Source organism: Grampus griseus, assembly GCF_964374135.1.
Source record: "Grampus griseus genome assembly, chromosome: 16".
In the NCBI taxonomy this organism is placed as follows: Eukaryota; Metazoa; Chordata; class Mammalia; order Artiodactyla; family Delphinidae; genus Grampus; species Grampus griseus.
The window spans coordinates 40,076,412-40,103,460 of record NC_139010.1 but is presented as its reverse complement, the minus strand read 5'-3'; the positions used below and the strand labels follow the sequence as shown (position 1 = coordinate 40,103,460).

Sequence of the window (27,049 nt, the reverse complement as noted above, 5' to 3'; positions counted from 1 at the left end):
AGATTTTAGAACTTTACACAGCACGTTACAAATCCCTAACTAGCTCGACTCGTCGTCCTTAGCCAAGGGTCAGTACCAGACCTCCAGACATCCTGGAGCTAGGCACAGAGTGATCCCAGTCCGGCTCTAAGAGTACCCTGCCTTACACACAGGTACATGGGGTACCCGGAGACTATTGCTTCCTTTTCCTTTCCCCGGAACAAGCCTGCCTTTGCCTTCACCAGGACCTTTTTCTTCTCCAGCTCAGGGGAGACTGTCACCAGCGTGACCAGCTTGGTCCCACTGCAGCCCAAGAAGGGCAAGAGGCGGAAGGAAAAAGCTGACGTTCCTCCCGCAGTCCCTGCCAAAGGTAGGAAGCCAGCCAGCAGTCATCCATGTGGAGAGCACCTGGGGTCTGATGTGAGATCAGAACAGGAGGGTAGGCAGGTGGAGGATGTGACATCGCTGATTATATGGTCTGGAGAACCCCACCTAGATTCTGGTCATAACTGAGCCCCGTCCCTGAGGTGGGCTGGGGGCATTGCCATTGGACGCGCATGGCTTTAGCAGGGGTCAACCTCTACAGGCTGTTCCACAGTGTATTTCCCTTTGAAGTACTAATGTTCTCTGCACATAGCAGAGTGGGCCAAGGGGGTGTCAGCATCCTCTCGGTTCGTTCAAGGGAAAGAAGGCTCTATGATTTTCCTAAAGATAAAAACCAGGTGTGTAATTTATTTTGGATTTGTTCTGGGGATTAAAATGAGGGTTATTACTTGATTCCAGTTACGACTTAGAGCAACATAAATGAGGAAGATGGACATTTCCTGAGGTGAGAAGTAAAACTGTTTATACATCGTTCCTAAAATAACTGGCCAATTTAGGAGAAGGTCCTACATCAAAGGATTTGATTTTCAGTTAGGAATACAAGGGTTGCCCAGGTGAATAAGAACAAGACAGGATCCATTTTATCCCTCAACTGGGGCTTCCCATCCTTCCCAAAGGATGGCCCCTTGGCACCCTTTGCGCCCTGTGGTGGAAGGCAGTGGTGCTGAGACTGTACGTATACTGGGTGGACAGAAGGGGCTGGGAGGCGTGAGCGTCCTGCGAGGCGTGACACTTGTGGGTCTGGGGAGGGAAGGGAGCTGTCCCTGCTCTGTGCCAGGCATTGTACTGCTGTATCACCTCATTCAGTCAGCATAGATGGTGCCCTGCTTTACGAAAGAAGAAAATGAGACTCAGAGAGCCACGTGGTTGAGCCTGGCTTTGAGTTCAAGTCCCAATTCATCTAAATACTAGGTAGTTACATGATGTTGGAAGAAGAGCCTCGGTTTCCTCCTCTGTTAGATGGAGACAATAAGGCAGCTGTGAGGGTCAAAGGTCACCGCTGTCAGCGTTAGCATGCAACTAGGAGGAAGCCCCAGGGACGGTCCCAGCCTCACCCTTTACCAAGTGCACCGGGTTCTCACCTGCACATCTGACCTCTTTGTAGCTGGCGGTGTTTTATGCTGTGGTTTTGTTGACCTTGTTGAGAGGAGAGGATGACGTATCCAAAGGTTAGGAGAGGATCACCCTCCCCCGAGGGGCACCAGTCCAGCTGTTACCTGGATCAGAAACTAGAGTTCCTATACGAGGACAGGAAGTGGCCCTATGTCCGAGGCTCTCTGTCCGTGGTGCTCGTGATATGTGGGTTTTAAGAGTCCTGGGAGGAATTGCAGACTAAACCTTTGATGTGCTTCCACAGCTCCCATCGCTGCCCCGTTCCATAAACCAAAGCTGCTGAAGCCACAAAGGAAAGTCGCCCTGGTGAGTAACCACAGTCTCTGTGTTGTCCCCTCAAGCCCTAAACACAGCGCTGGTCCAAGGAGTACCTTTATTGACTGAAAACATGCTCCGCGTTCTTGGGGCTTTGTTCCCAAGCAAAGGCGTTCTCTCTTCTCGGGTCAGCTTTTGAGTGAGCTTTTCTCCGTAGCTAGTTCCCACAGAGTGGCTTTTTAAAGATCCAAATGGAATTACTTATCATTATCAATGCTCCTTTTTTGAAAAGAAGGGAAAAAATCGCACTCAGAAACGTATAAAATAGAAAGTGGACCAGCTTGTATAAACTTGTCTTGATAACCACTCTGAAGAGATTGCTGAAGAACTTTCCAGAAAACATGTTATACTTTTAATTTTGAAACAACTTCAGTTTTACGGAAGAGTGAGAAAGATGGTACAGAGAGTTCCCGTCTACCCTTCGCCCAGCTTCTCCTAAGGTTAACTTCTCACATAGCCATGGTGTATTTGTCAAAACTAAGAAGTTACCGTCAGCACATTACCATTAACTGCACTCCAGACTTGGATCAGGTTTCAGCAGTTTTTCCACGAATGTTCTTTTTCTGGTGCAGGATCCCATCCAGGCCGTCACATTGCATTTCGTGGTCTTGTCTCCTTAGTCTCCTCGAATCAGGACCAGCGCCTCCGTCTGTCTGCTTCTACAGCCTTGACACTTTTAAAGAGTAGTAGCTGCATTTTTTACAACGTCTCTTGATTTGGGTTTCTCTGAGGTTTTCTGATGATTAGAAATGAGGTTATGGATTTGAGGGAAGAACAACACAGAGGAGATATGCCTTTCTCATAGTGTCCCATGGAGCGGACGTGCTATGATGTTGACCGTGACCACTTGGTGAAGGTGGGTCTACCAGGTTCCTTCAGTATAAAGTCACTGTTTTTCCCTTTCCATACTTTATTTGTTAGAAGCCAGTCATTAAGTCCAGGTCACACTCAAGGGGAGGAGAGTGAAGCTGCATCTCCTGAATTCAGGGAGGGGTCTCAGAGACTTTGTGGACACATATGAAGACCAGCACAGCAATTAATAGGTATTTTAGGGGAGATACATCAAGCCTGTGCAAATAGCCTTTTTTCCTTGAACTTTCGTCTACTCATTTTAGTGTTCATCCAAGGATTTTGCTTGCAGCACTTATTACTATGGTGAACCGATGGTGATTTTCTGTTTTCCTCAATCCATCTCCATTTACTACTTGAAATTCTTCTGTAAGGAAGAGCTGGATCCCTTTCCTCATTGACTTATTCACTAATTTCTTTATATCAGTATGGATGCACGAAGATTTCATTTCTTTTAAGTTTGTAATCGTATTGTTATTTACTTTGTTGCCAGTTTTGTTCAGCAGCTGTGTATTTGTGTGTGAAAGAGAGAAAGAGAGAAAGGGAGAGAGAGGCAGAGAAACAGACAAACCAATTCTAAAATGTGTATGTAAGATAATAAGATTATCTTGGCCTTGCAGAGGGCCAAGATAATCTTGAAGGAAAAAAACAAAGTGAAGAATTTATATACCAATTCACAAGATTTATATTAAAGCCATAGTAATTAAGCTGTATAGTAAGTAATGGTATTAGCACAAGAATAGACAAATAAACCAAAGGAACATAATAAAGAGCCCCAAACATACCTACATATGTATTGTCACTTGATTTTATGACAAACGTGACATTGCAGTGCAGTGAAGAAAGGGTTATATTTTTAGTATACAGTGATGGGTCTGTAGGATCTCCACATGAAAAACAATGATCCATAAACTGGACTTCACACCACACAGACACAGATTAATTAGAGAAGGTCCGTACACTTAAGTAAAGGTAAAAATAAAACTTCCTAAAATTAGCTTATCTACATAAGGTCAGGGCAAGCAAAGATTTTTAAACAAGACGTGTAATGTATGAGCCATAAAGGAAAAGATTGAAAACCTCGGATTACATTAAAATTTAGAAGGTCTATTCTGATGAAAGATATCTGTACAAGATTGAAAAGGGAAGCCACCTATGGGGAGAGTGTACCTGCCGCGTGTATATTTGGTGAAGGATTCTTACCTAGCATTTGTGAACACCTACAAATCAATAAAAAAGAAAAAGGCAACACTACAAAAAAATAGGCAGAAGTCTTAAACATGTGCTTCACCAGAGAAGACATACAGATAGCCAGTCAGCACATGAAAAGTATTTAATCTCATTGGTGTCATGGAATGGAGGTTAGAAGCAGAAAACCAGTTCACATCTACCAGGATGGCTACAGTGAAATACTTACATGGTTTCCTTTTTTTTTTTTTGCCTGTTTTTCTCTGATCCATTTGGAATTTAGGAATGGATCCAATTTTATCTGTCATTCTTTTTTGTCAGATTCTTTTTTTTTTTTTTTCATTTTTTTTTTTTTTTTTTTTTTTTTTTTGGTATGCGGGCCTCACACTGTTGTGGCCTCTCCCGTTGCGGAGCACAGGCTCCGGACGCGCAGGCCCAGCGGCCATGGCTCACGGGCCCAGCCGCTCCGCGGCATGTGGGATCCTCCCGGACCGGGGCACGAACCCGTGTCCCCTGCATCGGCAGGCAGACTCTCAACCCCTGCGCCACCAGGGAAGCCCTGTCAGATTCTTTTTTATTTAACTTTATGTTTCATATTTCCATAATCACTACTTGCCAGTTTCATTATACGTCATCACTACATTCCAAACAATTATTTAAACTTAACTTTTATTCGTTCTGTTATTACTTTTTCTTGAATCCAGTGTCTTCCCCCCTAAATATATTTGCCTTTACATTTGAGTAGTTTGTCTGTGAATGGAATTCTAGTTTCCTAAACATTTTCCGCTCTGTTCTGGGAAATATGCTAAGCACTTTGTGTGCATTTCTGTTTACTTCCCACATTGCTCAGCATAAATGCCATGCTCATTACGGTGGCCTCTAATGCCTTATATCATGCAAGCCACATGTAATTTAAATTTTCCGGTAACCACATTAAAGACGTAAAAACAAACAGGTGAAACCAATTTTCATAGTATGGCTTATTTAACCCAATATATCAAAATATTATCATTTAAACATATAACCAATATAAAAGTTATTAATGAAATATTTTAATGCTTATTGTTTTGCTAAGCCTTCAAAATCCAGTGTGTATGTTACGCTTCCTGCACATCTCATTTCAGAACCACAGTTCAAGAGCTTAATAGTCACATTTGGCTATTGGTTACCATATTGGACAGCGCAGCCCTATAATGATCTAGCCCCCATGACCTCTTTGACATCATTTTTACCACTGTCCCCCTTTCTCATTCCCCTCCCATCATTCTGTCTTCCTTGCTAGTCCTTAACCATACCAAGCATGTTCTGGTAGGGCTTTTGTTGTCTTATATGCCTGGACCGTCCTCTCCAGGCTATGTCTGTGGCTTATTACTCACCCCCTAGGGTCTCTATTCAAATATCAGCTCAGTGGAGAAGCCTTCCTGAAACTCTATATAAAACACCACCCACCCTCTGAAGGAACTCCCCATGAGAGGCACCCTGACGTACATGTATCTATGACCTGCCTTTCTCTTCTCAGAATGCAAGGTCCATGAAGGCAGGGAGGTTGTCTGCTCTGGTCACTGCTGTGTTCTCCACACCAGAGCAGTGTCCAAGAGGATGGGGATGTGTGATTTTGCACCCCAGCTTTGTGGAGTAGGTTCTGTCATTGTGCTTTTGTAGATGGGCACAGTGAGACTCGGAGTCAGTAAGGTGACAGATGGACGACTAACCCAAGGTCATGCAGCTTGTGGGCTGCAGTCAGGACTTGAACCTTTGTCCTTCTGAAGCCAGAGTGTAAGGTTTTAACCAGCTTAATTGAAGCCTTGTCTCAGAGTGGAACCTGGATCTCTGTGCATGATTCTGACATCCTCTCATGGCTCAGCCTTGCCCCTGACCTTCCTAGTCTGTGCCCAGGTTTCTGCTGTTCTCCTAGACAGGATGGTTCCTCTGTTTTCCAAAGAAAGCCTCCTTTTGCCTGCAATGAGTTGTGGGTCCTGAAGGGCTTTTCATACAGTGTGATTCCATCTGGTTCATATCATCAGAAATTCCTTATCAGTTCTGCTCTGTTGACTACACTGTCTTGTCCTCAAATGTAGCAGTGGAATTTTTGCTGATTTTAATAGATTTCTGGTCATTCAGTAGACTTTGGGAAACTCAACTGAACACAAAGGCTAAAACTATCAACTTTCCTTGGAACATCCTTCATCCCATCCGTTGAGGTCAGTTTCCCCAGATAGTGTGAGTTCACTCTCTCCCGGCTGTCCATATCACTGCACATCTGCGTGTGTATGTGTGTATCTTTTCCAGATCTTTTATTCTTAATCCTGATATTCATCAACAACCTCAAGAATGATTATACTTTGTAAATTTCCCCCATCTTACGTTCTAAGTTGCTCAGGGCCTGTTGTTTCTAATCCAATCTTTTACCCCTGGTAACAACAGAAACCGCTCTTTATTGACATTCCATTGATATATCCCAGGGATATATAAGAAAAAGCACTTTTTGCATGTCATCATATTCGCATTTTGCGTGTCATGGACCACGTGGACATATTTTGCATGTCATCTCACAATAAGCCCCCCGACTCCCAGATTTGCCTGTGAGGACACACAAACACTCTGTTTCAGAAAAGTAAGTTCCAACAACCCACAGGGGGTAGTGTTTCATCTCCCATGAAGACAGTGCTGCTGACCCAGTAGATGGGGCAGTGTCAGCAGCCTTGAATGGACAACTTTTTTGAGTCCACAGCTATAAAAGCAGTTTGCCTTAAGCAATTTGGGGCCACTTATAAACAAAGTAGATTCAACAGCATTTTCAAAAATAACTGGTCTTAACTGCAGGTTTTTACGGTTGAGTTTTTGTCTGTTTGTTTGAGCTGGTATGCCCCTCTGGATGGAGAGTCAACATAGGAAATTCTTAATTTTCACAGAAAGTAAGTCGGGGCACTTATCTGCACTTCAAAATGGATTCTTTGTTTTGTGGAAATATCACCCATGACAGTTCTTAAATACCAATTGTCCTTTAATCTTTTAAGATACGAAAAAGCTTGAAATTTTTATACCAAATTTTCCAGAAACGAGTCCATTTGGAGACCAGTTTGCACCTATAACAATACACAGTGAAGTAAAGAGCTGACTTTTAGTGGACCTCTGTCTGACCAGCAGTTTAGAGTCAAAAATACCAGGCCTAGCGTCTGCAGTTTTCGGTTAATATTAAGATTTATTTTCCCAGGAGGCCAGCATTGACCTTGGTCTCAATTTGGTCAATATTTCTCTCTCACATCAATAAGTCTTGATGGCAGCCGAAACTAAAGTCAATAGCTACTTGTTGACTCACACAGGCCTTAGTGGGTAATTTAGAAAATAATTTGGCAACATCTTTTCTTTGGGGTCTGGTACCAGTTTAGGTGTTTAATTCTGTAATTGTTGCATTTTGCCACAAAATCCATAAAAGCATCATTCCTGGAGCGGTCACAGGCCACAGAGCCCTTCAGTCACCCAGCCGCTCTTTCCAGAGTGATATTGACACACGCTCCCCCCAAGGAAACAACCTGCCTGCCACCTCCGCTGACTCATTGGCAAAAAGCGAGAACCCTCATTTGCTGAGCACCTACTGTGTGCCAACCCCTCTGCTAGGTGCTTTGTAGCCTCCATCTCCCTCATCTCAACTGCACATGCCAACTCCCAGCAGACCCTCAGACTCCAGGTGAAAATGACAAGCCAATGAATAATACTGCTGTGAATATGGATGTACAAATATCTCTTTGAGTCCCTGCATTCAGATATTTTGGATATGTACCTACAAGTGGAATCCCTGGATCACATGGTAGTTCTCTGTTTAATTTTTTGAGGAACTGCTATACTCTTTTCCATAGTGGCTGCATGATTTTACATTCCCACCAACAGTGCACAAGGATTCTGTTTCTCTATATCCTTACCGACACTTGTTATTTTCTGTTTTGTTTTTTAATATAGTAGCCTGCCTAATGGGTGTGAGATGGTATCTCATTGTGGTTTTGATTTGCATTTCCATAATGATTAGTGATGTTGAGCATCTTTTCATGTGCCTGTTGGCCATTTGTATATTTTCTTTGGAGAAATGTCTATTCAAGTCTTTCCCCCATTTTAAAATCAGATTGCTCGTGTTTTGTTGTTGTGTTTATAGAAGTTCTGTATATATTCTGGATATTAACCCCTTTTGGATATACAATTTGCTAGTATTTTCATCCATTCTGTAGGTTGCCTTTGCACTTCGTTGCTATGTCCTTTGATGCCCAGAAGTTTTAAATTTTGATTAACATTAGTTTTAAAGTCATCGACAACCTGCCCATCACTCTGTCCCCAGTGGGTGACCTGGGATCTGCACACTATGTGTGGAATGAATGAACAATTGAGGGCAGAGATCTGAGATTGGAGCTCTAAGTCCTCACTGCCCAACGTGAGGTCCACGGACCAGCAGCCTGGGCATTGCCTGGGAGCTTGTTGGAAACATGGAAGCTCGGGCCCCACCCTAGACTTACTGAATTAGAATCTGCAATTCAGTAAGGTTCCAGATGAATCTGGTGAACATTAAAGTTTAAGAAGTGTAGCTCTAAGTAACTTAAAAAACAGTAGCCAGCTCTGGTTAGGTCATGGCTGGCAGGACAGAGTCATCCCCGGCCACCTCTGGAGACAGTTGTATTTACATTTTAGTGAGACAGTTCAGCCCACTTAGGAGAATGGTGGGTTTTCTTATTTATCCACAAAGAGAGAATTAAACATGAGAATCTGCTTCTAAAAGGTATTGTGACTCCCTTTCATTCCTGTAAACCTTTCCTGGATAGCTCATCCCCATCTCAGCTGTGTTGTAGCCCTGTCCTATGATCTCCTAGGACCCCTCACAGTCACAGGTAGAGAATTCTGACACGTAGGGAATGTGTGACCAAGACCTTCTTGTCTGGGATTCCCTTGAGTTTAAAGTCTGCAGTAAACCTGCCTCCTCTCATGGAATCTGAAAGATCAGAGCACTTAAAACAGAGGGACGAGGTTCATTCCATCATAGTTGAAGGGAACCTGTCTTAGGAGTGGGCCTTGCACCCAGTGGTCAGCCCAGGACTGAGATGCCAGCCCTACTGAGTGTTTGCCTGGTGTCAGGAAAGCAGCCCCCTCTTCCAGTTCAGTTTTCACTATCGACAGTGTACTTGCAAGTCCAAAAAGAGTTTTTCTCTGATCAGTAGCAGAAAAGGGCTTTGAGGCACATTAGACACCAGTGATAGAATTCTGAGAGGATTTTAATAATAACCCAAATCCCAGCAAAATTATTTCCAGAGGACACGCATTTCAGGTTTCTTGAAGGATGTTTATAATAAGCTGAAGAATTTCTCTTGTTGTCGTTAAGTGTGCTAGCACTGGTTTCAGTTAAATTTTGCATGAAAAGAATATATTAACCTGCATAAAATATGTTCATAATCTCGATTTAAAATTAAAAAGAAGGAAAAACCCACCAGCACATGAACAATATATCTCCCCAAGTAAAAGCCTTGGGAAGAAAACAAAAACTTTGCTTGTACCACGCTAGTACCATTTTTACAGAGATAAAAATTCTATGCCCCCCTCGGTACACATGCACATCCCATTATTGTCACGGGGAGTTACGTGTGTCAACTGGAGGGAAGAATAGATGCCCGGGCTTCGGAAGGGATGAGAGTCGGGAAAACAGAAGTCATTTCGTTTCATGGGCTTCCTTCAGTCGGGGGAGGGCAGGTGGCTGGGCCTTTCGTAAGTGGGACGTGATCACCAAGGAGGCGAGATCAGGCCTCCCCAAAGTGGCAGTGGGAACATCTCATATTAGAGACTCAGCCCTGATGCAGGGCCGTCACTTCCCCGCAGGCCACGAGGTCCGTGCCGAGGCCCCTCTGTGCTTCACGCTCTCTGAAAACAGCTACAGGGCTGGAAGCTTCTCAGCTTCACCACAGGCCAGTGGAGGTTGGTTGAGGCTCTGATGCTGTTAACAAAGGGCCAGGTGAAGCCGTTACTTTCAGGAGTCTTTTAAGACTGGTAGCACCTTAAGCACTCCTTGGGAACCCCCTTTTGGGAGATGACAGGACTCCTCTAGAAGTGGTGCAGAGGGAGTCTGCCTTGCCCTGTTCTAGAAGGGTAGTGTGGCTTTGTGCTTTCAGGAGGGAGGTGATTTCGGAGTTGACCACCTTGGAGCTGTGTTCCTCCAACTTGCTGCGTCACAGATTCCTTTGGATCATGTTGCAGTCTCCCACTCAGTGTGGACAGGCGGTGTACGAGGCGCTATGGGGACAGGAGCCTTGGAGCCCCCTGACAAAGGTGAACAGGCAGCAGAGGGGTGAGCTGGGCCCGAGGATGGTCCAGGCTGGAGGCAGGCCCGGAAGCCCAGCGGGTCCAGTCCCCTGAGTGACCCTGGCTGGTTGCACAGGCCCACCCTGCTCCCGGGGGTCCTGGGCCCACTCTGGGGCAGGGCCATCTCTGTGTGTCTGCAGGGAATGTCCCTTCAGAGCGGTAGCTTGTTTTGCATCTCGGCTCAGCTGATTTGCTGCCTTTATTGGGCACTTCATTGCTGGGATCATTGCACTGCTGGGAAATTTTTTTTTTTAAACTTTTTCACTCTATTTTATTTTTGTAATCTGCTGGAACAATATCATTTGTGCTCACATTTGTTTTTTTTTTTTTTTTAAAGCCTATTTCATTTAAAACTTCATTTTTTTTTTTTTTTTGCGGTACGCGGGCCTCTCACTGTTGTGGCCTCTCCCGCTGCGGAGCACAGGCTCCGGACGCGCAGGCTCAGCGGCCATGGCTCACGGGCCCAGCCGCTCCGCGGCACGTGGGATCTTCCCGGACCGGGGCACGAACCCATGTCCCCTGCATCGGCAGGCGGACTCTCAACCACTGCGCCACCAGGGAAGCCCCAGAGTTGTTTTTAAAAGACTTTTTCAGTCTCAAATAGAGAATACTAGAAATGAAGCGCCATTTTGGAAAAAAAGAAAAGGAAGAAAAACATCATCAACCTATCGGTAACATCACGGTGGGCATCCAGAATATCAGGAAGAAAATTTCTGTGTGAAACTCTGAGTTCATGACAAACTAATGGTACATTTAGGGGATTTTGTTTCCCTAGCCAGATTCAATTCTCATTTATTATTATAAGTTCCTAAAGCTGAATTTATAAATTCTGACAAGTACATGTGATGCAATAAGACACAGTCTTGTGAATTAAGATTACAGTGTGCATAGAAAGATGATGAATACGAACTATGAATTCAATCATATGTGCCCATTGCCCATATTACATATGAATCCAACAAATAAGCTAGCATACCTCCTACTATTTTGTATTTGCTCCTAATGCTTGCCTGTACATTGTGTCTAGAACATAATGCTGGTGGTGATGATGGTGATTGTGATGGCGATGATGATGGTGGTGGTGATGATGGTGATGACGGTGATGATGGTGATGATGAAGGTGATGATGGTGATGACGGTGATGATGGTGATGATGAAGGTGATGATGGTGATGATGAAGGTGATGATGACGATGATGGTGATGATGGTGATGATGAAGGTGATGATGGTGATGGTACCCACACTTCCCTTTGACGGCACTTGCCCATGCAGGCACTATCCCAGTGTTTACCAACATGGACATTGGGATGACTCTGACCTATGCATTGTAATGTGTCCATCTCATAGATGAGGCAGGGGAGGCATAGGGAAGTAGGACCAGCACAAACTCCCCTCCCACAAAGTCACCACTCCCATGGACCTGGCAGAGCTGGATCTGACCAGGTACTTGGCCCCCAGTCCCTCTTCTTCTTCGCTGGACTCTGGGGTCTGCTGCCTCTCATCAAAAGCACTCAGTAAAGTCCTAGGCCACTGGGTCGAGGATGTTTTCTGTCCTGACTTTACTGGATGGGTTTTCATGATGAAAGCTGTAATGGTAATTTTGCGTGGGGTGCAAGAGGCTGGCAATTCAGGATCTCTATTTGTTAAAACAGAAAGTAAAATTCTTCCTTGGGCCTCCTAATAGGTGGCTTCTGTTAGGAGATTGGCTTATATTCCTCTAAGTATTTTTCTATGTACATGTAAACTTAAATCCATATATATGTGTATATTCCCAAAGCGTATATACAGTTGACCCACAGTCATTGTAGGTCCTGTCCACGGATTATGACAAATCCATTTCTGTGTGTTCCCTAAAAACAATCCTAAACAAAATATTCACACGTTGAATTGTCTTCTCATTAACAATATATCAGGCTCATATTTCCGTATCAGTACATATAGATCTACCCCATTCTTCTCATGACTGCAAAGTGTTATGGCATCATTGTTTCTTTAATCAGTCCCAACTCTAATTTCTAACTCTTTGGATCAGTGCTCTAGTGAATATCCTTTCAAATACAAATTTGCTTAATGGTGTTTCTATAGGAGAGATTTTTAGAAATGGGATTACGATGGGAAAGTATATCTGCATTTTCAATTTTGATAGATTCTGCCCAATTACCTTCCAAAAGTGTTTTCTTATTTTATTCTCCCACCAACAAAGGATGAGAGTGAACATTTCCTCATACCCTCCCCAGTGTAGAATATCTTTCTATCTATCTATCTATCTATCATCTATCTATCTATCTATCATCTATCTTTAAAACCATAAAGTTGAAAGCCATATGCAAATTTTATGATTCCAAGTAGTAGAACCCAGGCATCCTACTTCTCAGTAGACTGTCCTCATGGAAACCCTAGATAGGCTGAAAGAGAAATGAGTCCCATGGTTCTGCCCATGATTTCTCAGAGCATCCCCTCCCTACATTCCTGGGACCAAGGATATCCACAGAACAGTTTTTAATGAGTGTCAGACTGGTTTTCTTTCATTTTGTCTTATTCATTCATTCACTCATTCATTTAAAAATGAGTATTTAGTAACTCCTGTGTGCCAGGTAGCACCTGGGTCAGGTATCTTCCTAGGAGCTAAGTTATAAACAATGGCGTGCCCCAGCGCACTCTTGTCCACTAGAGAAAACAGATCTCTTCGGCATCTTGAAATCAGCCATTGCGGGAGGATTTACACATGTAAATCAGCAAATGCTACAAAAGAGAGTTTTCTTCTTGGAGGACCAGTTGCTCGGCAATTTCCCTGCACACCACTGGGTGCAGCAATGGATAAGTTTGACAAAGTCACCACTCCCGTGGACCTGAGTGGTGTGGTTATAGGCCAGCTCTTGCGCTGGCTCTGTCGCTTGCTAGCTGTTGAGCCCAAGCCTCCCATTTCTTTGCCTTGGTTTCTGAGGTCCATGGCATCCAGCAGCATCTGGTACATGATGTTTTCCAAATGACCTCTGAATATCTTCAGTTCTCTGCCTCTAAATATTTCAAAGGGAAATTGTTAAAGCAACACTTGTTCGTTTCTATGATAAAAGTTATAGTCATAGTTGAGCCCTTGTGTAGCATTTACTGTTGAGCTACCAGGCAGTTTTCTAAGTACATTACATATATTAATGCATTTAATCCTCAAAATAACCCCATGGGATCGGTACTATTATTAATCCCACTTTATGAATCCCGTGCCTCTGATGAGGAAACAGAGGCACAGAGTGGTTAAGTAACTTACCTAAGGTCACACAGCTGGTAAATAGCAGTCTTTCAGTCTCCGAGAGTCCATGCTCTTAAGTACCCCTAGACAGACCCTTGCCCAATCCGATGAATCTAGAAAAGTGTTAAAGATTGCAGTTGATTAGAAGATCAAGAGTGTTCAAGATTGAAGACTCTCAGAGTGGACTCCTATGTAGTAGGTAACCAAACACTTTCTTTTTCAAAGCATAAGCATTCTCTTGAATAATACTGCCAGGAAAAGTAATTTTGGAAGGCAGCTGGGAAAACATACATCTATGGTCCACGGGGAAGAGAAAATACGTGACTGTATTAGATCATGGAGCTCTCACTGTGCCACTGTGGAAAGTTTCATGTATCAGGACCCTCCCCAGGAGCGTTATCTATAATCACATTTTAGCTTCCAAAACACATGTTGGTGAAATCTAGAGATATCCATCTGTCTGATGACTCGTAATGCCTCAGGCCTTTCAGTGCAAAGCTTCAGCACTTTCTAAAGCTGGTCACTTCTGTCTGTCCTCAGAGCAATTAGCCAGGGGCATGTGACTTTCCGTCATGTCAGATTCATTCTGGTAATGCACTTTGCTAAACAGCCTTTGAATTCTCCAGATTCAGGAGCATGATGTGAATTTGCTCAGCTCATGGTTTCCGAATGACTTCATCCAACCCAAGGTGCCAACACGCCTGGATAAGACTTTAAAATCTTCATCTCCATCCAAGGCTTCTCTGCTGAGTTACAGAGCCTTTCTAAGCCTTCCAGAGTCCTAGAGAACACTGGGTTATTGGCCATTAGTCACCGAGTAACCATGTGGAAGGGAAGCTGGGTGTGAGGTAGGCAGATATAATTGCAAGGCTTATAGATGGCTGAAACAACAAAGGAAGTGGGCCTCAGAGAGTGCCTCTATCTCCGTGCACAGAAACGAAGGGTCCTGGTCTCTGGGTCCTGGCTCAGATTGTCAAGGTGCATCTAAGTCAGCAGTCACAGCTGCCTGCTGGCTGTGAGAATGCAGCTGGATTCCAGCTCCCAGCTCTGAGGGAGGTCCCATTGGACCACTGACCTCAGCCCCAAGGAGACAGTGAGAGCAGACCTGGCATGTGGCTCCAGCGGGTACCTCGGAAGATTCCCCTGGATTCTCCAGTCCTACCCCATTGCCACTTGGCTTCACATTTCTGCCTGTTCAATGGGCGCCTCTAATCGAGAGTCTGTTGCCACCTCACACGGTCTGGCCAAAGCAGAGCCTGCACCCTTGTCACTTCCATCCCATGCTGGTAAGAGGCACACTTGCTCCGTCCTTGGAGGTTAAGAGTCCTTTGTGGGTGAGACTGTGGAGTGAGACCAGTGATCACCTGAAGGGACTCCCTCCTCCTTCATCATCCTCTCGTCAGTGTCAGCACCACGTGTCTGCTCTTGGAGCCGCACCCTCAAGTACTCTGTCCCTCCACACCAAGCCAGGCCTCTGTGAGCACGGGGCAGCTCTCTTTGCCCCACTTCCCCTTTAGCTGGAGCTCACCTGCCCACTGAGCAGTGCAGACCCGTTCTGAAAACACACTCTCCTGAGATTTGTGCCAGTGAAGCTTCCCCCTTGTCTTTGGAAGGTTACTCTTTTCCCCCTTGGGATTTCAAGGTCTGCTGTCTGCCTGGTTGGCTCACCTGGGTACCAGGCATCCACACCAGAGCCTTAGTCACTGCGGCTGGCCCTGTACTTGTAAGTGTGGGGCACTGCCCATGAGCAGAGGGTGGATTCTGGGCAGGCCTGCCTGGCTCTGAGTCCAGACCCCATCCAGCAATGGCTGCAGGACTGTGAGTGATGTATCTGCCTTTTAAAGCCTGTTTGCCCCTCTGTAAAGTGGGCATCGCCGTTGGCTCCACCTCGCATACCTCAGGGCTGGTATGTGAGGATTGACTGAGTTGGTGAAGATTAGTTGACATTTCCTGAGTTCTGTCTCGGAAGGACCACTTCTCAACCCCCATCCTCTGTCGCCTCCCAAAGTCACTTCTGGATTGTGTCCTTCATACCACAGTTTAACATCTCTGTCTTGGAAAGGTGTCTTGTTTGTTCAGTTTGATTCTTTATTTTAATTTAATGTGCATACTAGGGAACTCTACTTTTTCTTTCTATAATATGTTTAAATATAAATAAACATATAAACATAAACAGTCAGCAGAACTTCGGAACTCAAAATTAAGTCAAGTTCATTTCCAAGGCATGTTGATTCTTACAGGACATATAAGGACCACAACAGTTTTCTTTCCTGAGTTGGGACCTACAGGTATCCATTGAGGGCCCTCCATCAGATAGAGCTTCACTGAATGCACAGCATTCCTCACCCCAGTGGCCATAGTTGCATGTGTACGGATATTGGGAGGCGAGAGTTTGTTTTAGCAGGTACTCCTCTGTTGAATAAAAAATGAGCACTTATCTCAAAGGGGGAAGAGGAAGTCTGCCCTTGATAATATGGATAATATGTAATTCTCTCTTGGGTAAATAGATTCCTGATCGTGCAACTCAGTAGAACTGCAATCACATTTTTAAACTCTAAGGTGACGTTAGCATAAACATCCCATGTCCTAGTTATTGATCTGTTGCTGCGGTAATGGTATTACCCAATTGAACTTCTGACATTGGAGAACTTGCAGTGGCTGCAATTGCATTTTTCTTTTATTCCTGCAATTTAATTCAACTCGCACGTCCAACTGTGATCTCTGTGAAAAAGTGTTGTTTTGCAGGAGTCTGCATAGAATGTTAAATCTCTCTCCTAGTAGGAAAGTTCATTCTTGGCTTGAATCCCAGAAACACACCTACAAAATGAAACACTCAAGAAACTTCCAGTTAGGAGCTCGAAGTGAGGTGTGTTCCCAAGAGTTACACAACTTCTGCCTTTTGGGGGTCGACTTTTCTGGTGCTAGTTTTATCCAGTAAATCCTTCCCCATAGATATATGTCCCATAATCATCACCCTAAACTGGGGGTAAGTGGGACTTAAATGAGAAGTGGGAGGTCCAGCCTGGAGGCCGTCGTCTGCTGTAGCAGCGTCTCCTCACTGGCAGAACAGAAGGATAGGGGATGGGAGACATGGTGTTTCAGACTTTGAAACTTGCATACTCACTTTGTTACGCCTGGTGTCCAGAAGATTCCATCACTGCATCAGAAAACTGGTCTGTGTGATAATCCTTTCCCAGTTCTTCTGAGGGGATGTCGTGCTGTGTGGGAATTTACTCTGGCTCAGTGGCCGTCAGTGAGAACTTGAGCGCAAGTCTAGAATTGGTGAGTCCCTCGGGGACAGTGAAATAGTAATTACTGGATCACTAGCACCTACTCGAATGGCTAAAGTAAAAAACACGGGCAACACCACGTGCCGTCCTGTATGCAGAGCAATTAAAAGTCAGATATCGCTGGAGGGCGGGAAGAATGGTGTAGACGCTTCGGACAGGTAGTATGACAGTTTCTTTTGAAGTTCAACGTGCTTTTCATGCAACCCAGCAACCCCCTTCCTGGGTGTTTACCCTGGAGTAATGACACATGACACACGAGCCTGCCAAGAATATTTATAGCAACTCGATTCATAACCACCAAAAACTTAAAAAGACCCAAATGTTCTTCAGCAGGTGAACGTATAAGCAAAGCGTGGCATGTGACACACCATGGAATACTCCTTACAATCGAAAGGAGCAAACTGTTGATACATGCAGCCACTTGGATGAAATGTGACGGAATTATGCTGAGAGAAAAAAGCTGATCCCACAAGGTTACACACTGTATGATGCCTTTCATATGACATTCTCTAAGAGAGAAAACCATAGTGACAGAACACAGCTCAGGTTGCCCCCCATGGTCAGGTTGGAGGGAGGACATGACCTCAGAGGAAAGCGTGAGGGCATGTGATGGGACTGTCCTGTGTCCTGGGCCCAGAAACCTGTACTTGTGTTCAGATGCATACAACGATCCCCCTGAAAAGTCACTTTTACTGCATGTCTTTTAAGAAAATTAAATTAAAAAGTGAAATAAAAATCTCCTTGGTGTCCCTGGAAGGCATAGTGAGAGGTGTGAGTAGATCTGTAATCCTAGGGCTGGGGGTGCACGGTGCATGCGTGAACCTGTGGGCTGGGGGGTTATGGGGTGTTGCCTGTGTTGGAGAACATAGCTCAGGAGCATGCTTAGAAAGGTTTAAATGTTTATTTATGTAAATAAATAAATAAGAATTTATTATAAAATCTCTTCATTCTTTGGCCAGTGAGCAGTTTGATGATTACTATTATTAGAGAGAGAGAGAGAGAGAGGGAGCATGTGTCATGGTGGATCCCAGTGCAATCTCAGAAGACCTCACAAGGTTGGGCAGGGGTGTGGAGGAAGATGTGGCCAAAGATAGTGTCCGGGAGGCCTCACCGAGGGCTTGGTTGGGTTTTGAAGAAGGAGGGGTCCACCTTGTGTATGAGGGGAGAGGGAATGCCATGCCGAGGGATCCAGCATAAATTGAAACCTGAGCTCCCCTCGCCTGCTTGGGACGTTACAGGAGGGGAACCTGGGAGGAAGATTGAAAGCAAGTCACGTGGGATAGTTTGCATCTAGAGCATAAGCCTTGGCACTCTTAGCAGTGGCAGGATGTCCAAAGTACATCAGTGCCTTCCCTTGGGGGCTTGCAACCTACAACACGTATTGCTAAAGAACTTCTTTGATATTCCAAACAACACACCAGAAAGATCCGAGAGGAAGGTACTGTGAAAGAATAAATCTAGCCCTGCTTCTGGCTCGTGTTGACACCCATATCCTGAGCCCCACCCAATCCTACACCCACAGTGGGCTGGGTCCTCTTTCTCCGTACCAGAGGCAGCAGACTCCAGGCTGCCATGATTGCTGAGAGCTACCGGAGATCACAGGTCACTGCCCCACACCATCCGGCCACTTCCACTTAGCCCTGGGAGTAGGAATTTCCAAAATCGTGGTTTATTTTATGTATTTCATTTTATTTTGAAACATTGTCATTTATTTGTCTTTTGCAACAAGATATCTGGGCATAGGCTGGGGCCACTGCTAGTGCATATGGCACTCTTAGGTAGATTATAGAAGAGTGCCCCTTCTGAATAGACATTGCAGAAGGGCTCCCCAGCACTGTTGGAACAGCCCTGCACCCTCTTGGGAAAGCTGAGCATGGAGTGGATTTCAACCCTCAGTTACCTAAACCTCGGGGCCTTGGTTTCCTGAGACCTGGTTTCCATTCTTTTTGCCACAAGTCTCAAAATTAATTCCATTTATGTTTCACTGGGAAGAGACAAGACACCTTGCCCAAGAAGGTCTGAGCGCACAGATGTATTATCACTTCCCTGGATCAAGGAGCCCTTTTCTGTGGGATTTCAATCTGTCTTCTACTCAACACTTGCTAAACCTTGTCCAAGTCTTTTCCTGAGGTTTGCTTCTCCTTATATCAGCTGCATGAGAAATGGCAGCAAAAGCAGTGGCTTCAGGGAGAGCTGGGGAGGGGCACGTGGGTGCATGGGGATTCGGGCAAACGCAACCTGATTCGATAAAGCTGACTGTTCCACACTCAGAGCTCTGTTTGCTCAGTTGTAACGATGAGGATAAGCGTGGGCTCTGTCTGTGCCCTGGATTCAGTTCAGAGGGCAAGACTGTCTTGCAGCCCATTATTCACATGGAGGCAGCCGTGCCTGTGCCTCGGTTGCTGCCTGCAGTAGCCTCCTTCTCATGGCTGGAGCCAAGCGCCCTTCTTAGCAGGATATAAATGCCAGCATCCCCATCCCATGTTTCCTAAAAGCGAATAGGTATATGGCCCAGCAATGCAGCTAGGTCTGTTGCAGCCCAGGGTCCAGCTACGCTGTGGGGGGCGGGGCTGCGGGGGTGGGAGGGGTGTGTGTGTGTGTCTTGGGGGGTGGGAGTTGTGCCATATGAGAGAGTCCTAGAGCCTCTTTATTCCAATGTTGCTCCTCACCGAATAGGGGGAGAGGACGGCTCTCCTCCCATGTTGACATAAAATGCAGTGACTTATTATATGCACACACCCCAGTCCTCTCCCACTAAGGCAGCCCATTCCCTCTTCCCTTCTCTTCTGTCCCCATCCTGACTAATCTATCGGTCTGCTCAGCTGTCAGACAAAGTACCATAGATTGGGTGGCTTAAACAAATATTCCTCACAGTTCTGGAGGCTGGAAGTCTGAGATCAAGTTGTCTGCAGGGCTAGTTTCTTCTGAGGCCTCTTGCCTTGGCTGGTAAATGGCCATCTTCTCCCTGTATCTTTACATGGTCTTCTCTCTGTATGTATATGAGTCCTAATGTCCTCTTCTTATAAGGACACAAGTCATCTCGGATTAGGGCCCGCTCTAATGACCTCATTTTACCTGAATTACCTCTTTAAAAACCCTGATTCCAGATATAGTCACATTCTGGGCTATTGCAGGTAAGGGCTTCAACATATGAATTTTGCAGGGACACAATTCAGCCCGTAACAACTAATTTCCTAGAATCTCTTCCTTATGTGTCAGAAGATATCCAGGACTACTTAGTTCACATAGTTGTTGGTAACTCGTGAAGATCTCAGAAGGTACACAAATGGATATTTGAGCTGACACTCTAGAGAAAAATGATGACACCAGAACATTTATTCATTCAGCAGGCACGCGTTTAGCATCTTCTATGGGGTAGGCCCAGTGGTGCCAGAACATTCCATACATCATCTCATTTAAATCTTCCTTTACATCGGCAGGGTAGGTCCTTGAGTGCCAGTGATGGAACTGGCCCAAGGTCCCACAGCTGGCATTTGACCCAATTCCTCCTGCACCCACGCTCTGCAGGCAGCCACCGGGTGACGGCCTCTCTCCTCATCTCCTTGCCGTGAACACTTTCACTGAACTGGGAGCATTTCCTTTTATTCTCACCTTCCTTGGGTGCAGTGACACGTGTCTACATCCGAACCTCCACCCCCCCCCCCTTGCTCATAGAATCCCATTCCAGACTAGGGAGTGGATTCTTCATGACTAGGAGGAAATGTATGAAAAGTGAGATTAAAGGCACATAAAACAAAGGGGTTTAGAACCTACGAGACTCCAAGCAGTTGACACAAATACCAGGCCTCTGTTGGAGGAATAGAAGGAGAAATGGACCAGGAGTCTCTTCAGGCTGGGTGAAAGGGAAAAGAAAGTAAAACCAAACAGTCCTGGGAAAGAGGAAATGGCACTATTGCTTCTCACATGTTTAGAAAGTTCTGGAGCCTCTTCTAAAGGACCCTACCAGAACTTCCAGCTGTTGGTCCCCAGCCCCCTCCTGTTTCCGGGAACACAGCAACAGCAGACCTAAGTGTAAAGCTCACGTCTGAGGCCTGGAAGCCGTACCTTCCACAGTTTCCTTTGTGTTTTCCAATGCAATCGAGAGCTGCTGCAGGCGTGTTTGTGAACAGCCAGTTCAAGGGTATTAAACTTGGTCTTCTTGAGTGCTGATGCCGCACGTACTTCCTGCACCACCAGGAACAGGACGGGGGCTTGAAGAGAGGGTCATTTGAGGGCCAGAAGCTGTCAGGGAACTAACAGAAGTATGTCTTGATTCACCTTCGGAGACCCATTCACTGTACTCCAGTTCTTGAATTGCCATACGCATTAGGAGTGATTCCTTATCTTAAATCCAAACAGGTTTGTGTTGGCAAGATGGTGGACATCACCTGACATATAGGTGGGGCCCTGCAGCAGGTCCCTCACCCTGCCTCTGCCTCATTGCAATTGCCCACTTTAACCTTTACATTCTGCTCCTGGCTCCCAGTTTTACTACCAGTTCTACAGTCTTACCTGGTCTCACTGATAACGCCATTCATTTTCTCTAAGCTACTTCTTAATGCACCTAAACCTTCCACTAAAGCGTCAGTGCAAAAAAAGGTAGCTGGGTGAAAACTGGTGAGGAGTCTACATTTTGCCCATTTCAGTGGCTGTTAGGAATTTATTTCTAGTTAAACAAGCTGGGAAATGTAATTAAGAACATGGTTGATGGGGATAGCCAAGGATGCATGCCAGAAAAACAATACGTTCTTTAAAGGTGCCAAGGGCTAATATTATGCATCTCCTGTTGGAAACTGTATACACTTCACAATTCAGAGCCTCCTGTGTGCTGCCTCATATCTTCAATCAAATTATTATATTCCAGAAATATGCATAAGGGAAATGATTCTACACATTCTATGGTGGGTTGTTGCTTGTAGCAGTAATTGAAGTACCTTTCCACTTATGAAAGTACTAATTTTATTTGTTTTTATTGCTTTTCTAGATGCAATTATTTATTTAGTGTGCTTTGGCTTTATTAAATTATGTTTACTATAGGAACATCATAAAAATGTATGAAAACAACACATCAGCCAAACCAGCCTGGTGACCTGTATTGAGAAAGCTAGTGTTATTTTTCATATCCAAACGTAATGGAATAACTTAAGAATAAACAGATAATCTACGCTAGAAAACAATGCAATTTCAAAGTAATGTAATAAAACACCTGGACAATATGATTTCATAAATCTTGGTCCTAAAATTTACATGAGTTGGCTTTTGTGTGCTTATTTGAGGACACATGGCATTTCTAAATGGAATCGTTATAATGTGAAATGTAATTAAACCGAAAGGCAAGATGTAAATGGTATTTTTGTTGGCTGGTAAGATATGGATGACTAAGAAACAACGTAAAGATTTTTGGTATCAAAAGACAAGCAGGAGGCTCTGATCCCTATAATTGTCCTTAACGTTGAAATTTAAAAAGGGCCAGACAATTTTGAAGGTCGCTCGGCGGTCGCCCCTGACCAGTCAGTACTGGCCGTAAGGAGTTCTTTACGTTCTCTCTTTGTCTCTTGCTCCCTGTCCTCTAGTGTGATGCTTTATCTCGAAAGAAAAGAGGCTTTTTGCTTTTGGCATACTTTTTAAGAAACTTAAGTCGAATATGTACGATTTATTTGTCCTGAATTCTGGTGAGTTAACCAAGGTATAGCCCCCAAATAAAAAATAAAACAATGACAACACAGCCAAAGCAGCCAAAAAACAAAAGCAGGGCCGCTTAAATGAAAGTGATGTGTCTTTTACGACTATAAATTAGTGACCAGCTTTTATTTTTCTAATTGTGAATTAAAATTAATTAATGTGCTGTTTAAATAATGTACCATCTAGAAAATTTGAAAGGTACCAACAAATGTCTACAATAAAGGTTGAGTCTCTCTCCAGCCACCCCATTTACTTCCCCAGAGGGAACCTTGGAGACCAGGTTCTTGACTTCCAGGCGAGTTCCAAGGGTTTTCTGAGTATATAACATATATACATGTATATATACTCCCATACACTACACAAATGATAGGAAAACATACAGTATACATATACAGCTCCACCATTCTTTTTAAAGACTGTACCGGATACTCCATTATGAATGCATCAGGCTCCTGTTGATGTCCACTGAAGTGTTTGCAGTTTTTTGCTTGTACCAATAAACACTTCCACCAACAATATACAAGAGGACCTGTTTCTTTCTGTTTCTTTTGGAAAACTTTTAGTTTGTTTGTCAACTTGAAAGACAAAAACTGACGTCTAAGTGATTTTAAATCTCTCTTGTCTGATTTTGAGAGAGGTTGAATCACACTTAATATGTGTAAGAGCCTTTGTGTTTCTCTTCCTGTGCACTCTCTGGTCCTGTCTCTTGTTCTTTGCTTAATTTTCTAATGGACTGTTGGCCATTATCTTTGTTAAATTGTAAGGCCCTTTCATATGAGTTGCAAATATTTTGCTCATGTTTTCAATTGTCCTTTGACTTTATTTAGAGAATATTCTGCAATATACAGCATGAAAATTTACATATCTTTTTTTTGTTCCTCCTGGATTTTGTGTTAGACTTTGAAACACCTTCCATATGCTGAGATTATTTTTTTGAAAATTTCCCCACACATTCTTTAACACTTTTATGAGTTCAGTTTCCATATTAAAATTTTAATTCATCTGGAATTTATCTAATGTAAAGAATGACATAAAGGATATGATTTTTTCAAATGGCTACCCAAGTATCCCAACACCTTTTATTGAAAAATAATATTTGGGTTAATTTCTGAATGTTTTCATCAGTCCCACTGAGGTCTATTCATTTGTTGATACCACAGTGTTTTAATTATAGCAGCTTTATTTTTAATATGACTGAAGTTGGATCACCAATTATTCTTTATTTTAATAATGTTTCTTAATCATGGTAAGAAAAAAAATCTATGACTACATTATCAAGAATTTTTTTTTTTTTTTTTTTTTTTTTTTTTTGCGGTACGCGTGCCTCTCACTGTTGTGGTCTCTCTCGTTGCGGAGCACAGGCTCCGGACGTGCAGGCTCAGCGGCCATGGCTCACGGGCCCAGCTGCTCTGCGGCACGTGGGATCTTCCCGGACCGGGGCACGAACCCGTGTCCCCTGCATCGGCAGGCGGACTCTCAACCACTGCGCCACCAGGGAAGCCCATCAAGAATTATTTTTAACAAAAATTTAAAAATTTTTATTAAATGCCTTTCCAGCATCTATAGAGATAACCATATGGTTTTTCTCTCTGTTACTACTGTGAATTATATTAATAGATTTTTCTAATATTGAACCATCTTTGCATTCCTGGAAAAAAAGTCAACTTGAACATGATTATCTATCTTTAGTGTGCCTTTTCACAGTCTCTGAGTAAATCTGATTTATGCTAATTTATACTAATACATGAAATTGTTCTAAAATATGTGAAGCTTTTCCTTTTCTGTAATGCTCTGGATCAGTTTAATTATATTGGAATTGTCTGTTCCTTAAGGGAATCTCTCTTAGAAATTCTCTTATCAAACTGCCTGTGCCTGGTGCTTTTGACAATATTTTCTTCCCTGCCTCCTGACCTTCCTTCCTCTGTTCCTTTCTTTTCATTCTTTTTTTTTTTTTTTTTTTTTTTTTGCTGTACGCGGGCCTCTCACTGTTGTGGCTTCTCCCGTTGCGGAGCACAGGCTCCGGACACGCAGGCTCAGCGGCCATGGCTCACAGGTGCAGCCTCTCCGTGGCATGTGGGATCTTCCCAGACCGGGGCACGAACCCGTGTCCCCTGCATCGGCAGGTAGACTCTCAACCACTGCGCCACCAGGGAAGCCCATCATTCTTTATTTTTGATGGTAGTTAGTACATTGACATTTTCTGGAGCTAATGTTCATAATTTATATTTTTCTGGACTAGTACTCATTTTATCCTGTATTTCAAGGTTTTTGCAATACGTTGAACAAAGTTGAAGTTTTAAAACTTCTTTCATTTTATTATACCTCCTTTCTCATTTCCTATTTGATTCATTTTTGCTTTTTCCCTTTTTATCTTGATTAATTTTTTTGTTTGTTTCATTGGTGTTTTGCAAGCACAAGCTTTTGGATATTTTTGTTTATTCTACTGTTTTCTGTTTTCTGACTTATACAGTCTAGTGTTTATTTTTTTCATTCTTCCTTCTGCTTTTCTTTAATTTGTTCTTTCTTTTTTCCTAACTTCAGTTGGATGCTTGATCCATTTAATTCATGTTGTTTAATATAGATATTTAAGGATATGATTTTTCTCTGAGTACTACATTCTTTAGGTTCTGGCATGTAATATCTTCATCATTATTTTCAAGATATGCTGAAATTTCAGTTTTATACAGGTTAAGTCACTTAAAACTTCTAGATGGTAGCATTCTAGTTTTGTTGTCAATTTTTGGGACTTTTTGTTTCTGTCTCTACCTCTAGTTTATCCTTTTGATGAGAGACTGTAGTTACATTATTTTTACTTTTCAGAATTAAAGTTTACTTTGTGGCCTCATGTTTAATCAATTTTTTGTTAGTATTCTGTGACAACTTAAAAATAAATCATAGTGTTTTTTGCAAGACATAGTGTTCTGTATAAGATAACAAGATCTATCTTATGTTATTTAGGTTTTACATTTCCTTTTAAATTTTTTGTCCATTTGTTTCCCTTTGAATCCCCAAAGTGCTATGAAAATACATGCCTGATGAATGTATGTGTGATGTTGAACTCCCGGCAGTCAGCTCAAATTGTGTTGTGTTTTGTCTTATAGCCAAAGATTGCCGAAGAGAACTTGACCTATGCTGAGCTGGAGCTGATCAAGCCCCACCAGGCTGCCAAAGGCATTCCCACCAGCACCGTCTATGCCCAGATCCTCTTTGCGGAGAACAAACTGTAACTGTGCATCGTATTTAATATCCGCCACCCCAGTTATTTATGAAACCTTGGATACAAAGTCCTTATTTTTGTATTTTCACTTGTGCCTTCTGCATGGTGGGAGCCCCATTCCAACGGCATCCCAGGTGCCTTCGGAGAGGTACAAGGCTCCTCTCTGCAAAAGAGCAGGGGCTGCAGCCCTTGGACAAATCTCCCAGAACAAGATTTTCTGGGTCTGAGTCCTGAGCGGTGAGGGCTCTTGATTCTGAGACCATCCAAGGAGATTTTCTGCTGAGCCAAACCCCTTCATGTTTCTTCTTGTTTCTCTGGGTTTTATAATTTTGAATCTGAATTTTAATCTTCTACCCTTCCTGTATCTGTGATATCAAGCTCATAGTATATAGCTAGAGGAAATGCCATTATAGGCCCAAGTGTGAGATGGTAGATATGTACTAATTGGTTTTCAAAGGATCAGATAACATTGCCAGGGCACCCAGAGCGGTGCAAAGTGCTTATTGCAAGCGGTCACTCAAGATAGCATCTCTTGTTTTAAATAGATGCACTGACTCTGGTGATTCAAGGGCAGAGAGACAGACTGTGAGGCAGTCTGACATCTAAGCTGACAGTGAACTATCTGGATACCCCAGTGCCCGTTTCTCTACCCACTATCACCCACGGCCACTGGACAAGTAGAACATCTTTCATTCTGAAGGGCTTCCACCCCTTTGGCAGGGGGGCTTATCCTGGTATAGAGACTTATATTCTCCAAGAAGTTCTCACTCACCCTTTTCCAAAGGAGCCGGGGGTTTGCCATCGATTGACAGATGGAAGAAGGGGACCTCTTGGAAGTGTGCCGAGGTTACCAACTCTAATTGAATGTCCACTCGTGTGAGAGCATAGTCTTTTGCCTGGTTCCCCAATGGTAGGAGAGTAGGAAGTATAAGCAGGGCTGGAAAATTGTGTCCTGAACACGCTTCTGTTATAAAGTGCCTTGCCCGACTCAGCTTTGCATGTGAATTCTAATTAGCTTGGCTGGGAGGCAGTGATGCATACGGCAGATAGATCCATGGGAAGTGGCTCTGTGGGCCTATATGACATCCAGGATCTCACTGAAGGCCGATCCGTTCCGGTACAGAGTCATCCTATCAGCTGTGTTGTTAAGGACACACTTCTTGATGTGTGAGTGTGGTCTGGGTGGATTTTTAGTGCACACTACAGAAGTTGTTTGGCTTTGTAATGGACCGTGTATATATGGTAAATTATATATTTTAAACACAACCTTGAGTGTGAGTTGTGCCCCTCTGTACAGCCATGTGAACTTGGTTGAGTTTCTCATCCCCTAATTGTCTCAGACTCTATGTTTATACAAAGGTGAGTTAACCTCTCATAGAATTCTTGTAATGGGATAATGACTATTGGAAGATTCTGGACACTATAAATAGCTATACAAGTACACTATGTTAACAT

At 43.8% G+C, this 27,049-nt stretch overlaps 1 protein-coding gene across 2 annotated transcripts in view; it reads left to right on the top strand.

Annotated features, from left to right (window-relative positions):
• The window catches only part of VSTM4 (V-set and transmembrane domain containing 4), an 86,808-nt gene extending 59,961 nt beyond the window's left edge, over positions 1-26,847 (top strand). Inside the window, exons 6-9 of one of the 2 annotated variants that reach the window (XR_014297874.1) lie at positions 243-349; positions 1,721-1,782; positions 2,539-2,647; positions 25,479-25,488. Coding sequence is in view for 1 of the 2 variants with exons in the window: in XM_082673549.1 (XP_082529675.1) it covers positions 243-349; positions 1,721-1,782; positions 25,479-25,604 (295 nt within the window). In the remaining variant the exon portion in view is untranslated. Of the gene's footprint in view, positions 1-242; positions 350-1,720; positions 1,783-2,538; positions 2,648-25,478 lie in introns of both variants that reach the window. The other variant, XM_082673549.1, reaches the window with a different exon arrangement.
• Positions 26,848-27,049: the final 202 nt, after the last annotated feature.